Source organism: Lemur catta, chromosome 9 (genome assembly GCF_020740605.2).
Source record: "Lemur catta isolate mLemCat1 chromosome 9, mLemCat1.pri, whole genome shotgun sequence".
Classification (NCBI taxonomy): Eukaryota; Metazoa; Chordata; class Mammalia; order Primates; family Lemuridae; genus Lemur; species Lemur catta.
In genome coordinates this window covers 14,492,642-14,505,355 of record NC_059136.1, presented here as the reverse complement: position 1 = coordinate 14,505,355, position 12,714 = coordinate 14,492,642, and the positions used below count along the sequence as shown (strand labels likewise).

The following is a 12,714-nucleotide window of genomic DNA, read 5'->3' as shown; positions in this document are numbered from 1 at the left end:
AATCCTGTTCAGACTTCTTTGTAATCCCAAAGCAATGCCTGAAACACGTGGAGGAAGTTTCGAGAAACTACTGGAAAGCTTCAAACACTTTAGGAAATGCAGTCTGGTGAGGTGAATTCTCACCTAACCTACGTAAAATAAGAGAAGAGGATGTTGTGGTCTCTGTTTGACAGGTGGGTGAATCAAAGCTGGGGAGAGAATGGGTTAAGGCCACACAGCAAGTTGTTGGAGGAGCCAGAATCTGAGCCCTGCCTGGTTCTGAAGTCCAAATTCTTTTTCCTACACCAGGTACAGTACGTAAGGCTGTACCTAAAATGCCTGCGCCAACTTGCTCCTGATTGGTGCTGAAGTCCATGAGAGGCTTGTGAGTGAATGACACTAATGTTTTGCTGAGATGCTGTTGCAGCCCCATCTCCCCTGTCCTCACCCTCCTATCCCTGCTACTTGGGGTGCCCCAAATGTGACCCTCTACTTGTAGGGCACTGTGCCTCTGCTCACGGGTGACCCCTGCCTGCAGCGGCCTTGCCCACCTTCTCTGCCTGTTGAAACCTAACCCGGTGATCCAGAGCCGATGGAGCTCTCTGGGGACACTTTCCCGGTTCCCCTCAGCAGAGTCAAACCCTTCCTCGGGATCCTCATGACGCCGGATGCCAGCACCTGTCACGCCCTGCCCTGTACTGGGGCAGCTTGTTTAGCTCTCTCTTCCCCCGCAGGCTCCCAGCTCCCAGGGCAAGGATGGAGGCTTAATCATCAGCTGCAGAGACTGAATTCAGTCAGTCCTGCTGAGCCTCAGATGAATCCAGGCCACTAGGAGTTAGCCTTAGGGACCTCACTGTCTTAACTTGTTTAAGAAGCCCTGGCGTGTCATAGAATGAAATCCATTACTAACATCTTCTGTGTGGTCCACGTCACCTGTCACTCAGGGGGACAGGGAGATTAAATTGGGGCAGTGAGCCTGGCTCTTCCTGGCGCCCTGTTGATTGCTCTCCCCACGACACAGCTCTCTGTGGGTGTCCAGTCTCTTCCGGGTCCCTAGGTGGTGGTGGGCCAGAGGGTCCTGGTCAGGATCGTATTTTTCCTTCTTAAAAACACGAATGTCGTGGTTTCCATTTTCTAACTTTTTAAGTTTGCTGACTCCGGGGTCTCAGCGGTGATGCCCTGCGGCTGGCACTGTGGCAACTGTCAGCCCCCAGGATCCATTATTTGTCCTTGCTGAGCTGGGGACAGCCTCTCTACAGGTGTTCTGCCACCGTTTCCCCTTGCTGTTTTCCTCTGGACTAGGTGTCATACTTTATTGATCAAAAGCTGCCTCTCTCCAGAAGGCTGATTCTATTTTTCAGGAGTTGTTTTTGAGGGCAGTTCATTTTAAACTGGTAAATTTGGTTGGACTTCACTTCCATTGATATGTTTTATATGTGCTATCGACTTAGCAGTTTAAGATGAGTTTTAAAAAGAGAGAAGTTCAGCCTGTTTTGTGACAATTTGTGTGTGTGACTAATTAGTACTCTGCAGTGCACTGTGAAACTCTCAGGGTACCACGTAAACACCAAATCATAGCAGGTTTCTTGTTTGAAACTGTGTTAGTAAATTGAACATCTGTATTATAGGAATACACCGTATTAGTAAATTGAACATCTTTTATTGATTCACCTTGTTAAGCAGGAAAATAATCCTTATGGCTTTATAAAGCTCCTGTAAGTTCTGGTAGGTGCCATTTTGGAAATGAATTAAATTGAATAATTGAAGGCAGACGTCAAGCATTTAATTGGCCTTCTCTCCCAGCTGGCTCTGTCAATTTTGGAGCCACTGTCAGAGATGATACAGTTCACTGATGCGAAACTGACACAGTGGGTTAGATGCTGCTGGTCTCTGGAGAGGAGAGGCCGGTTCTGCAGAGTTAATGTTTAATACCTGGCTAATGCAGTGTGGCCTGGTCTTCACAGAGTTCTCTATGAAAGTTCCTCCAATGGCAGAGAGGAATGGGGAAGAAGACTGTGGCAGTTTACCCCAAGTGGCCCACAAAATTTAAAGTCTCGAGCCTTATGTTAAGTGTTCAAGAGCTTTTGTTTTCTACTCCATGTTAACATTTTCCTCCAAATATTCAACTAAAAAGGTTTGACCGGGAATATGTGTCTTTTCATTCTACAGCTTCCGGAACCCTCAGACTTAGATATACCTGGCTTGAGGAGCAGGTTTAAAAATGAGTATAAAAAGGGTATAAAAAAGGATGCCAGAAAGCAACCAAAGTAATCTTGGTGTTTAAAATGTAATCCTTAAGCAAGGAAAGGAGGGTTGCTGAGCTGAGAGACAAGAGGCAGAGGCCATGGTGGGGTTTGCCTTTAGGGTGACCATTTAGTCGGAATGGATTGGCAGTGGGGGGACCAAGGCAGGGGACCAGGCGATGTGCTGTCTCGGTCATCAGTGGGGATGATGGTGGCCTGGTCCCACCTGGCACTTGGGGCTGGAAGTGAAGTGGACAGATCCCATCACGAGGCAGTCCCAGGAATTGATGGGACATGGTGGCTGCAACATGAGGAGGGGGAGGAGGAGAGAATCGGCTCATTGATTAGCAGATGCTGGGCACTACCATGTGCCAGGCCTGGTGCTGGGCATCTCAAACCCGGTCCTCATTGGAACTGCGCAGCCACCTCAGGTGATCAGTTTGGGCAATTCTGATAAGAACCGGGGCTTAGTGAGGTTGAGGATGTGTCCAAGGTCACCCCTACTGAGCAGCGGGACCCATGTCTAAACCCAGAATGGTTCAAGGGGTGTTTCTGAGGCTGAATCAACAGGTCTCAGAGACTGTCCAGATGGGGGTGGGAGAGAGTAGGAGTAGGAGAGTTGTCCCTCCCCTTCTGCTCCCATAAATATTAGCTCCAGAACCTTCTTATCCACAGACAGGCCCACCGCCCCTGTATGATTCACCCTGTTCCGGCCTCTTGGAAAGAACACTGGACTTAGAGTGCAGTGGCCCAGGCCGCACCCTTCCTCAGCCCCCTAGCCGCTTGCCTTCAAGTTACTTTGTCTCTCAGAGTTTCAGCGTCTTCCTCAGAAAAATGCCAATAACGGTTTCATTGTGAGAATGAAAGACAATCATGTAAAACAAGGCAGCGCCAGGCCCAGCACCGGGGTGATACTTAATACCCAAGTTGGTTCATTCTGTGCCCTTAGATAATGTTGCATTTTACTAAATTTGGGGAGTTCTGACTTGTGGCACATGGTTGGACTTTGGTAAATGTCTGTAACATGAAAAGGAGGTAATTCTTACCCACTGATTTTGTCAGTATTGATGTGTATCCTGTTTTGTCCAACAAGATTGAGTACATCCTGTTTTGGAGTCAACACCAGGCCACCTATGAAACATCTGTGAAGTCCCGTCTCTGCTGAGAGTGGTCACTCTATGTCCTGGTCAGTGTGCTCAGAAAACTTCAGCTCTACAAATATCACCTGCATGACCCACAAATAATCTTTCCTTTCCTTTGCACCTTGTTAGAGGTAAACACTGCCCCTCTGTTGGCCGTTTGCTGCGTGCATATCATCACTGTCTCTGGCTTTCTCCTTAGTCGTGGCTGTTTACACAAAGAAGTGCTGGTGGTTCACGGAAGATGTGCTGAAAACCTCAGATCCTGCAAGAGAAGGGCTGATGAAGGTGAGTCAGTGCCATTGCAAAAGCAGTTTTAAAAGTCATGTTAGTAATTTAAATCAATCCACCCTTGTATATTCATTTCTTAGGGCTCCCATAACAAAGTACCCCGAACTGGGTGACTTAAAACAGAAATTGATTGTCTCACAGTTCGGGAGGCTGGAAATCTGAAATCAAAGAATCGACAGGGTTGCTTTCTTTGGAGGGCAGTAAGAGAGAATGTGTTCCAGGCCTCTCCTAGCTTCTAGTAACCCCAGGGGTTCCTTGGTTTACAGACAGTTTCTCCCTATGCCTTCACATCATTTCCTATCTACGTATGTGTGTCTCTGTCGAAATCCTCCCTTTTCATAAGGACACAGTCCTATTGGATTAGGGACCACCCCAATGCCCTCATCTTGACTTCATCATCTGCAAAGACCCCCTTTCCAAACAGGATCACAATCGGGTTAGGACTTCAGCATCTTTTGGGCGGAGGGCCAGTGGGGAACACAATTCAATCCATAATACCCTGCCAGCAAGGAAAGTAGTAACAAATGACTGTCTGCAACAGATATCTGCCAATTGGTAAGTCTGTCTTGCTTTCCTGAGTGGCCCCTCATGTCTAAGTTTTAAAACTTTATTAAGTTTTGGCTTTATTAACTTTACTAACTCTGTTTTGTGGGAAAGTCTTGCTTGGTGTGTTCAGACAATGTTTGCTGGCATTTACTGACTGTGAGTCAGAATTGTGTCAGATACTACCCTGTGCATCACCTGAGACTCTTTATAGGGATTATCTAATTTCAAAATCTTCGAGGTATTTGTTTTGCAGATGAACACAGACAGTAAGTGACTTAGCTGGGTACAAACTTCCATCTCTCTGACATCAGGCCTGGCAATCTTTGAAGAGCTGTGGCTCTGTTGAGCAGCTATAAAGCAGAGACCTGGGATGGCAAAGGTGAAGGCAGGCGCCACAGCAGCTCCTCAGGGTCCAGGCAGAGTCCTCTCTGTTGAACTTTGGTGGGAGCAGAGGCTAAGGAGGGAGGTAGTGACCAGCCGAGAGTGTGGACTGTTTTCCTCACATCTGTCTATTTTCATTTGATTAGTATATTTATCTTAATTCCATGGTGGGAAGAAAGATGGTGGTGCTTCTTTGCAGTCTCAGAATTGTGGTTCTGTCCACAGTTGTATGGAATGCCATTCCGTCCCCATCATGGGTCCTGTAAATACTGAATGAAATATTAGTATTCTTTCAGGTTCAGTCTGGAGAATTAGTTGACAATACAGTTTTTTTTCCTGCTGAACAATTTAAAAAATTCAGTTCTTTCCCTGCCCCCCTAAACAAACAGCTTCATTGATATAAAGTTCACATACCATGAACTTAATTCTTAAAGTGTATAATTCAGTAACCTTTAGTATATTCATAACATTGTATATTGATCACTATTAATTCCAGAACATTTCATTACTCCAAGAAGAAGTCCCCATGCCCAGTAGCAGTCACCCCATATTCCCTTCTTTCCCCAGCCCCTGGCAACTGTCTCTGAGGATTTGCCTATTCTGAATATTATATGTAAATGGAGTCATACCGTATGTGGTCTTTTTTGACTAGCCTCTTTCATTTAGTGTAATGTTTTCAAGGTTCATCCATATTGTGACATGTATCAGTATTTCATTCCTTTTTTGGGCTGAATGATAGTCCATTGTATGGATATAACACATTTTGTTTATTATCCATGCACTATTTGATGGACATTTGTTTTCAGCTTTTGGCTATTATGAATAATACTTCTATAAGCATTTATGTACAAGTTTTTGTGAGGACATATATTTTCAATTCTCTTGGGGATATACCTAGGAGTGTAATTGCTAGTCACATGGTGACTCTATGTATTGTAGAACTGACAAACTGCCTTCCCAGCAGTTGCACCATGCTACATTCTTGCCAACACTTACTATCATCTGTCTTTTATGTTATCCATCCTAGTAGGTGTGAAATGGTATCTCACTGTGATTTTGGTTTGCATTTCTCTGATAGCTGAGCATATTGACCATCTTTTCATGTGTTTATTGGCCAGTTATATACCCTCTTTGGGAAAATATCTGTTAAGATCCTTGGCCCCCTTTTTAATTGGGTTATTTGACTTTTTACTGGTAAGTTGTAAGAGTTTTTCATATACGGTATCCTGGATGCAAGTCCCTTATCATATATGTGATTTGCAAATATTTTTTTCCCATTCTGTGGGTTGTCTTTTTTTACGTCTGGTTTTAATGGACTCAACAGATGTTATTTTGAAAAGATTTCTCTTCCAGAAAATTGATGATGGTTTGAGATTCGGAAGATGAGCATGATGTACCCAGTGTGGTGCCTGTCGAACCATTTGTGTTGCTATCCCAGCTCCTGTGCCATAGTTGGGCCAGGTGGCTGTTTAGTGATTGGTTGTTCTGCATGCTAGGAAGGATGTGATTGGCTCTCTAATTTTTCAGAACAAGAGTGGTTACTTCTTTCATTTTACATCTCTTCTAAGTTTAGTTGAGGAAACCCCATGCATTTTCTGAAAATGTGGCCTGCATTGTGAATAGAAAGAAACTTGGATGTTATTTCCACTTAATGAACCACGTTGTAAAGATCTATCCTTCCCCAGCTATGCACGGGGTTATTTCCCCTCTCCATTTGTAGAACTTTGGGTCTAGAATTTTTTTCCCCCTCTTCCTTTTAATTACATTTTGTTTCTTAACCAGCTCTTCTTCACAAATTACCACCAAAAAAAGCTTTCTTAATGCTCTTTCTGTTAACATAATTAGCTGTCCTAATGAGGGATTAGAACTGGATTTTAGTTTTGTATTTTCAGAAAAGTTTCTAAGTCAGAATCACATGTCGCACATTTTTTCCCCTGTAATGAAATTGGACAAATTAAGTGCATTTTCTTTTTTTTCCCTTTTTCTCCTGCCAGCTTTTGATTGGATATTTCCCTTCTGCCAGATGCAGTCTGCTTTTCTCTTCTGGCTTTCCTCTGAACGTTTTTGGTTTTATAAGTCGAAAAATATAACCTCCCACATCACACTGATCTGGTTTTGTGACTAGCTAGTTATTCTGAAAGGCTGAGCTTGCTTTGGCTGCCACTGTCTGAGACACAAAATGTGGCAGCTTCTCAGAGCTGAGCTGGTGTGGTTTCCCCAAATCTTTTTCTCGTCTAAGATCTAGCTCCAGATGAAGGTGAAATAATTTATACTCTGGCCGATGCGTAAGTTCATTGGCACTGAACACTTCGTGCCATTTGCTAGGGTGCTGCAAGCTGCCTTACTTTTATTATCAGAGCACTTGAAAAACATGCAAGTGTTTTAAAGACCACTTAAGTGATATTCTCCCTTGACCAGTGGAAGAAGCCAAAGCTCAAAGAGGTTGTGAGTTGCTGCAGATCTCCCAGCAAATCCACGCTGAGAACCCACAGCCACAAGTGATGATGATGATGATGATATTTAAGGGTCAAGTATTAAATATAAAACCAAGCATTAATATTTGTATTAAACTTCCCCTTTCCCATAATCTCACTTCTGGTAGTTGAAGATGAGGAAGGGAGCCACTGGCTGGACACAGGAGCCTTGGCCTATTGCTTTGAGCTTGCCCTGCTCTAGCTGCCTCAAGTCCTCTTTGAAATGAGGCAGGGAAACCAATAAATGCAATCATTTCTCTAACTCTTTGAACTCCAATTTCCTCACCTGTGACCCAGGACCTCCCCAGTGGGGGGTGAGAATCAAATGGTAGCACAGGGATAGAAGTCACAGCCCAAGTTAATGGCAATTGTTTGATCTGGTGGTGATGTATGGGATGAGGTGACAAACACACGGGCACGCACAGGTTGTCACATGGCAGTGCTGTTCGAGTAAACTCCAATTCGACAGTATTGTCACTTCATAAATAGCTGATTGGTTTCATCTCCCGTGCCACATTTTAGCAGTTGCCTGTGGCTGCCCGAAGAGCTGCATTTAGGAGGATTCTGAGACCCTGTCCAGGCTTAGCCAGACAGCTAGGTCTGCCACGAGGACAGGAGCGGGGCCTCGGTTTCTGCCCCATATTGCCATCTGTGGGTTGCACAAATGCAGAGAATTTTAACAGGCCGAAGCATGAAGTCATTTTGGCTTGTGAAGGAGAAAGCTTTTAACTCTGTGTGGGCCTGACTTTGACCACAATTTAATTTCCTCACTTGTGATGATGTCGCTGTGGGCCAGAGAAGGTTCTATTTTACAGCCTTAGAACTGGGTGGGCCTTGAGTCCTGGAAATTCTCAGGGACTGGGACTCCAGTGTAGGTTCCAAATCTGCCACAAGCCATTGGAAATCAGTTGCTTTTGGTGTAGCAATTGATCTCCCCAGTTGTTTACCCTCCTCCTGAGGGCCAGGACCCTGCTGTTGTAAAAATGGCAGATTGGGTTTATTTCAGGACTACATCCAGTGAGAATCTGCTGAAATGCGGGAAATGCCCTGGCCCTCCTGCAGTTAACCTCCTGTTTCATTAGCTAGTGACTGTGCTCCGTGGACTTACATTCCATGTCCATGGCCCTGGGGACCTGGGAGCCTCCTCTGGCATCGCTCCTCGCTCCTGGAGGCTACGCCGGTCAGTGGTGTGAAAATCCCTGTGAGACACCATGATTCACATGTTGGCTCTTGAGCACAAAAAGTATCCTCTGATGGTGCAGCACACACCTGGCCCCGACGACGTGTGGGTTGAATCCAAGCACAAAATTTATCGTGTCTGACTTTCCTCTCTGGTCTCACTTGATTGTTGTTGTTCCTTTTTTTTCCCCCCTCAAAGGTTCAGTCATTTGGGGAAAGGATTGTGCTTTTCATCCTGAATGTCATTATTTTTGGAAGATTGGAGAGAAATTTGGATGATGACGACATGTTTTTTCTACCTCACTCTGCGAAGGAGCAAGCTAAAATTCTGTGGAGACACGGAGCAGCTGTTGGATTTTACACGATCAAAATGAAAGGTGAAGGACATGCCACCACCATCTGAGGCTAGGGGTGAGGGCGGGCTCTCCAGATGTCCCCCGGGGCTGGGAGGGCTCCCTTAGCGCAGGTGTTACACGGAGGGGATCTTCTGGTGCAGGAAGTATCACTAATTAAGCTGTGGTGTAAATAAAACCAAGGTGTAGATTTCATTTTCACCACATTTCTCATCTCACTGGCAAACAGTCTGCAAAGCATGTCCCTTTGATTCCCAGACAGTGCCGTGTCCCCCTTTAAAAACTTGTTGCGATTAATGGTGTAAACTGACTTTGTGAGCATGTTGCTTTTTCATTTTTTTCCTTTAATGTTATTAATTAGCTGTCAGGAAAATACCATTGCTAATAGCTGACATGTGGAGCAAAAGCACACCGGATGCCAAGATTTATAGACATTACCTCAGAAGAGAGGGAGTCCGGCAATAATAATGTTAGGTTAAAAGATTGTGACTGGAGGGTCAGTGACAAGTGGTAAATGTGGAACGAATACCATTTTACTGAAGGGATTGGTCTCTATTTAAAATTTGCTTTCTTTAATTTTTTTTTTAAGAGACAGGGTCTTGCTCTATTGTCCAGGCTGGCCTTGAACACCTGAGCTCAAGCAATCATCCTGCCTCAGCCTCCAGAGTAGCTGGGTCTACAGGTGTAATTTTTAAAGGCTGTCAACAGCTTTCACTCAGTTGGTCCCAGCACTGTCATTTGGTTCTTACAAACTTTCCAGTTTTAGCAAAAATTAATTTTCCCAGCGAGCCACCACGGATGAACTGTTCTCGGAGTTGTGTTTTTCTCAGGGGATGAAGAGGCTGAGTTTGATTTGGAGCCATGCTGTGCATATGCTCTACCTGTCCAGGATGGAATAAATCTGCTCTTCTCACTTTTTTCGGAGGGTCTATATTTACTATTTATTCATTATTCATTATTTGTCAGGGTCAGTCATAGAGGCACCTGTGTCTTTCACCTCCTTTCGTCATGGTAGCCACTTGCCTTTTGATGTCGATGTGACATTTCACTTTTTCGAATGGTCCTGTCCTGTAGTCATTAAGATAGACCAACTGACCTGGAGAATAATTAAAATGGAAGGGAACCTTTTCGTAATTCTTCTTTCCTGGGAGACTCATTAGTTGTCGTTTCCAAATGGCTGGTCTTGAGTCTGTAACAGAACCTTCCTACTAATAGTAACAAAAACTGTTAGCAGATTCTAACTCAATGCATGAGAATGACAGGTGTGGCGCAGAAGGAGCTTGAGTGTGGTCTTGCCTGGTCCTGCTGCTGCTTCTGGAGGCAGCAATACCAAGGGCTCCCGGTCCTGTGGAGAAGAGGAGGCAGAGGTTGCCTGTGGCTGCTCCGTTATTCCCCAGGCAGACTCAGAGCCTGGGAGTAGAAGGAGGACTCGAAGACGTTGAGCTGAGGCGGATCAGATGAAGTGCTTGAATTTGTGCCTCTCCATTTCTGATGACTTCCACAAATTCAGTGGAAAGTTCTCTGAAGCTGCTAGCTAGGTTGCACTGTTTTCATCATTGAACTGTTTTTTTAAGTGACAATTGATTTTTAGTTACTCAGTGATGTAGTTGGTTTGAAAAGTATCAAACCTACAGAAAATTAAATAAATAAAGCAAATACACTTTTCATGTACACACCTTAAAATATTTTACTGCCTATTTCTGGATTAACTTATTTTTGGAGAGGCAAAATAAAAACATTTCCCTGGAATCACTCTATATATTACCACCGGCAAAGTATGAGACTTCCAGTTGTTCATCTTCCTTGTTAGTACTTAGTATTGTCAGTCTTTTTAATTTTAGCCATTCTATAAAGTGTGAAGTGGTATCTAATTTGGTTTTTAATTTATATTTCCCTAATGATGAATGCTATCAAACATGCATTCATGTGCTTATTTGATGTTCATATATCTTATTTGATGAAGTGTCTGTTTAAATATTTTTGCCTATTTTTAAAATTGGGTTGTTTGTTTTCTTATTACTGAGCTTTGAGAATTCTTTATATATTTTAGTTAGCAGTTCTTTGTCAGATATATGTTTGAAAACATTTTCATTTTGGTGACTGTTTTTTCAAAGAGCAGAGGTTTTTAGTTTTGATGAAGTCTAATTGATCAATTTTTATTATTATGCAGTTGAAAATATTTTCTAATTTACTTTGTGATTTCTATGGGTCTTTAAAAGTGAGTTTTTAATTTCCAGATATTTGGGGGCTATCTCAGGTGTTTTAGTTTTTGTTGATTTCTAGTTTAATTCTACTGTGGTGAGACATTATAGTTGGCTGTATTTTAATATTCTGAAAACTATTGAGGGCTGTCTTATGGCCCAGTATGTGGTCTGTCTTTGTGAACATCCCATGTGGACTCGCAAGAGTATGTATATTCTCCAGGTCTTGGATGTAGTGTCCCAGAACTGTCAGTTAGCTTAAGGTGATTGATGGTGTCATTCATAGCTACATTCTTATTGATACTTTTGTCCAGGTATGTCAGTTTTTGAGAGAAGTCTGTTAAAGTCTTTACTTCTGATTGTGGATTCATCTCTTTCTTCCTTTAGTTCTGTCAGGTTTGCCTTATGTATTTTAAAGCTTTGTTATGGCCGGGCGCTGTGGCTCATGCCTGTAATCCTAGCACTCTGGGAGGCCGAGGTGGGTGGATTGCTTGAGCTCAGGAGTTCAAGACCAGCCTGAGCAAGAGTGAGACCCCATCTCTACTAAAAATAGAAAGAAATTATCTGGCCAACTAAAATATATATATAGAAAAAATTAGCTGGGCATGGTGGCACATGCCTGTAGTCCCAGCTACTTGGGAGGCTGAGGCAGTAGGATCGTTTAAGCCCAGGAGTTTGAGGTTGCTGTGAGCTAGGCTGATGCCACGGCACTCACTCTAGCCTGGGCAACAGAGCAAGACTCTGTCTCAAAAAAAAAAAAAAAAAAAAAAGAAAGCTTTGTTATTAGCCACATCTATATTTATAATTGTTGTAGCTACCTGATATATTGACCATTTTATCATCATGAAGTGTCCCCAGCTGTCTCCAGTAATATTTCTTGTTATAAAGTCTACTTTGTCTTATTAATATAGACACTTCATTTTTCTTATGCTTACTGTTTGCATGCGATATATTTTCCAGCTTTTACTTTTTTGCATTTAGTCTATTTATGTCTTTATTTTTAAAGCATGGTTTTTTTTCTGACGGCATAAAATTGGGTCTTAGATTGTGAATCTAGTCTTAATAGTCTCTGTCTTTTGATTGGAAGTTAGTCTGTTTACATTTAATTATTGGTATGGTTATACTTAGGTTATCCCTTTTGCAACTTATTTCATGTCATCTTTTTGTTCCTCTGTTTCTCTTTTTCTGTCTTCTTTTGTTTTAATCAAATATTTTTTAGTATTTCATTTTACTTTGATAGCTCACTGCAGCCTTGAACGTCTGGGCTCAAGTGACCCTCCTGTCTAGCTCTATCTTTTTGCATTTTTTAAATTTGTTTGCTCTAAGGATTCCATATGCATCATAAAATTATCCCAAGTTCCTTAGATAATATTGAATTACTTTAGGTAAAATATAGAAACCTTTGCAGCAGTATATTTTTGTTTATTCCTCATTTTATTTACTAGAGCTATTGTTATATATTAGATTTCTGTTTATGTTATAAGCTTATCAATACTACGTTTTACTAAGTAGTCATGTTTTTAAAAGATATTTTAAAAAAAGAAAAAACTGATAATTTAAAAATATTTATTCACATATTTACCTTTAGAATTTTTTTTTTTTTTGTATAGGTCCAGGTTGCCATCCAGTGGTTCTTTTTCTTCAGGTTAAAATAATTTTCTTAGCATTTCTTGTAGTGCAGTTCTGTTGGCAACAAATTCTATTAGTTTTACTGAAAATGTTTTTATTTTATTTGACTTCCATGCTTGCAAGATAGTTTATTTAGACATGGAATTATTAGAGATAGTTTCTTTTCTTTCAGCACTTTGAATATGTTGCTCTGATATTTTCTAGCTTTCATAATTCCTTTTTTCTTTTCCTTTCTTTTTTTTTCCTCTTTTTTTCTTTTCTTTTTTTTGAGACAGAGTCTTGCTCTATTACTCTGGCTA

The 12,714-nt window shown here is 42.3% G+C and overlaps 1 protein-coding gene across 2 annotated transcripts in view; it reads left to right on the top strand.

The window, feature by feature from the left end:
• Positions 1-12,714, top strand: part of LOC123644507 (protein FAM169B-like) — a 74,221-nt gene that overhangs the window by 41,732 nt on the left and 19,775 nt on the right. For both annotated transcript variants that reach the window (XM_045560636.1, XM_045560634.1), the window contains exons 4-5: positions 3,564-3,649; positions 8,432-8,609. In XM_045560636.1, coding sequence (XP_045416592.1) covers positions 3,564-3,649; positions 8,432-8,609 — 264 coding nt within the window. The remainder of the gene's footprint in view (positions 1-3,563; positions 3,650-8,431; positions 8,610-12,714) is intronic.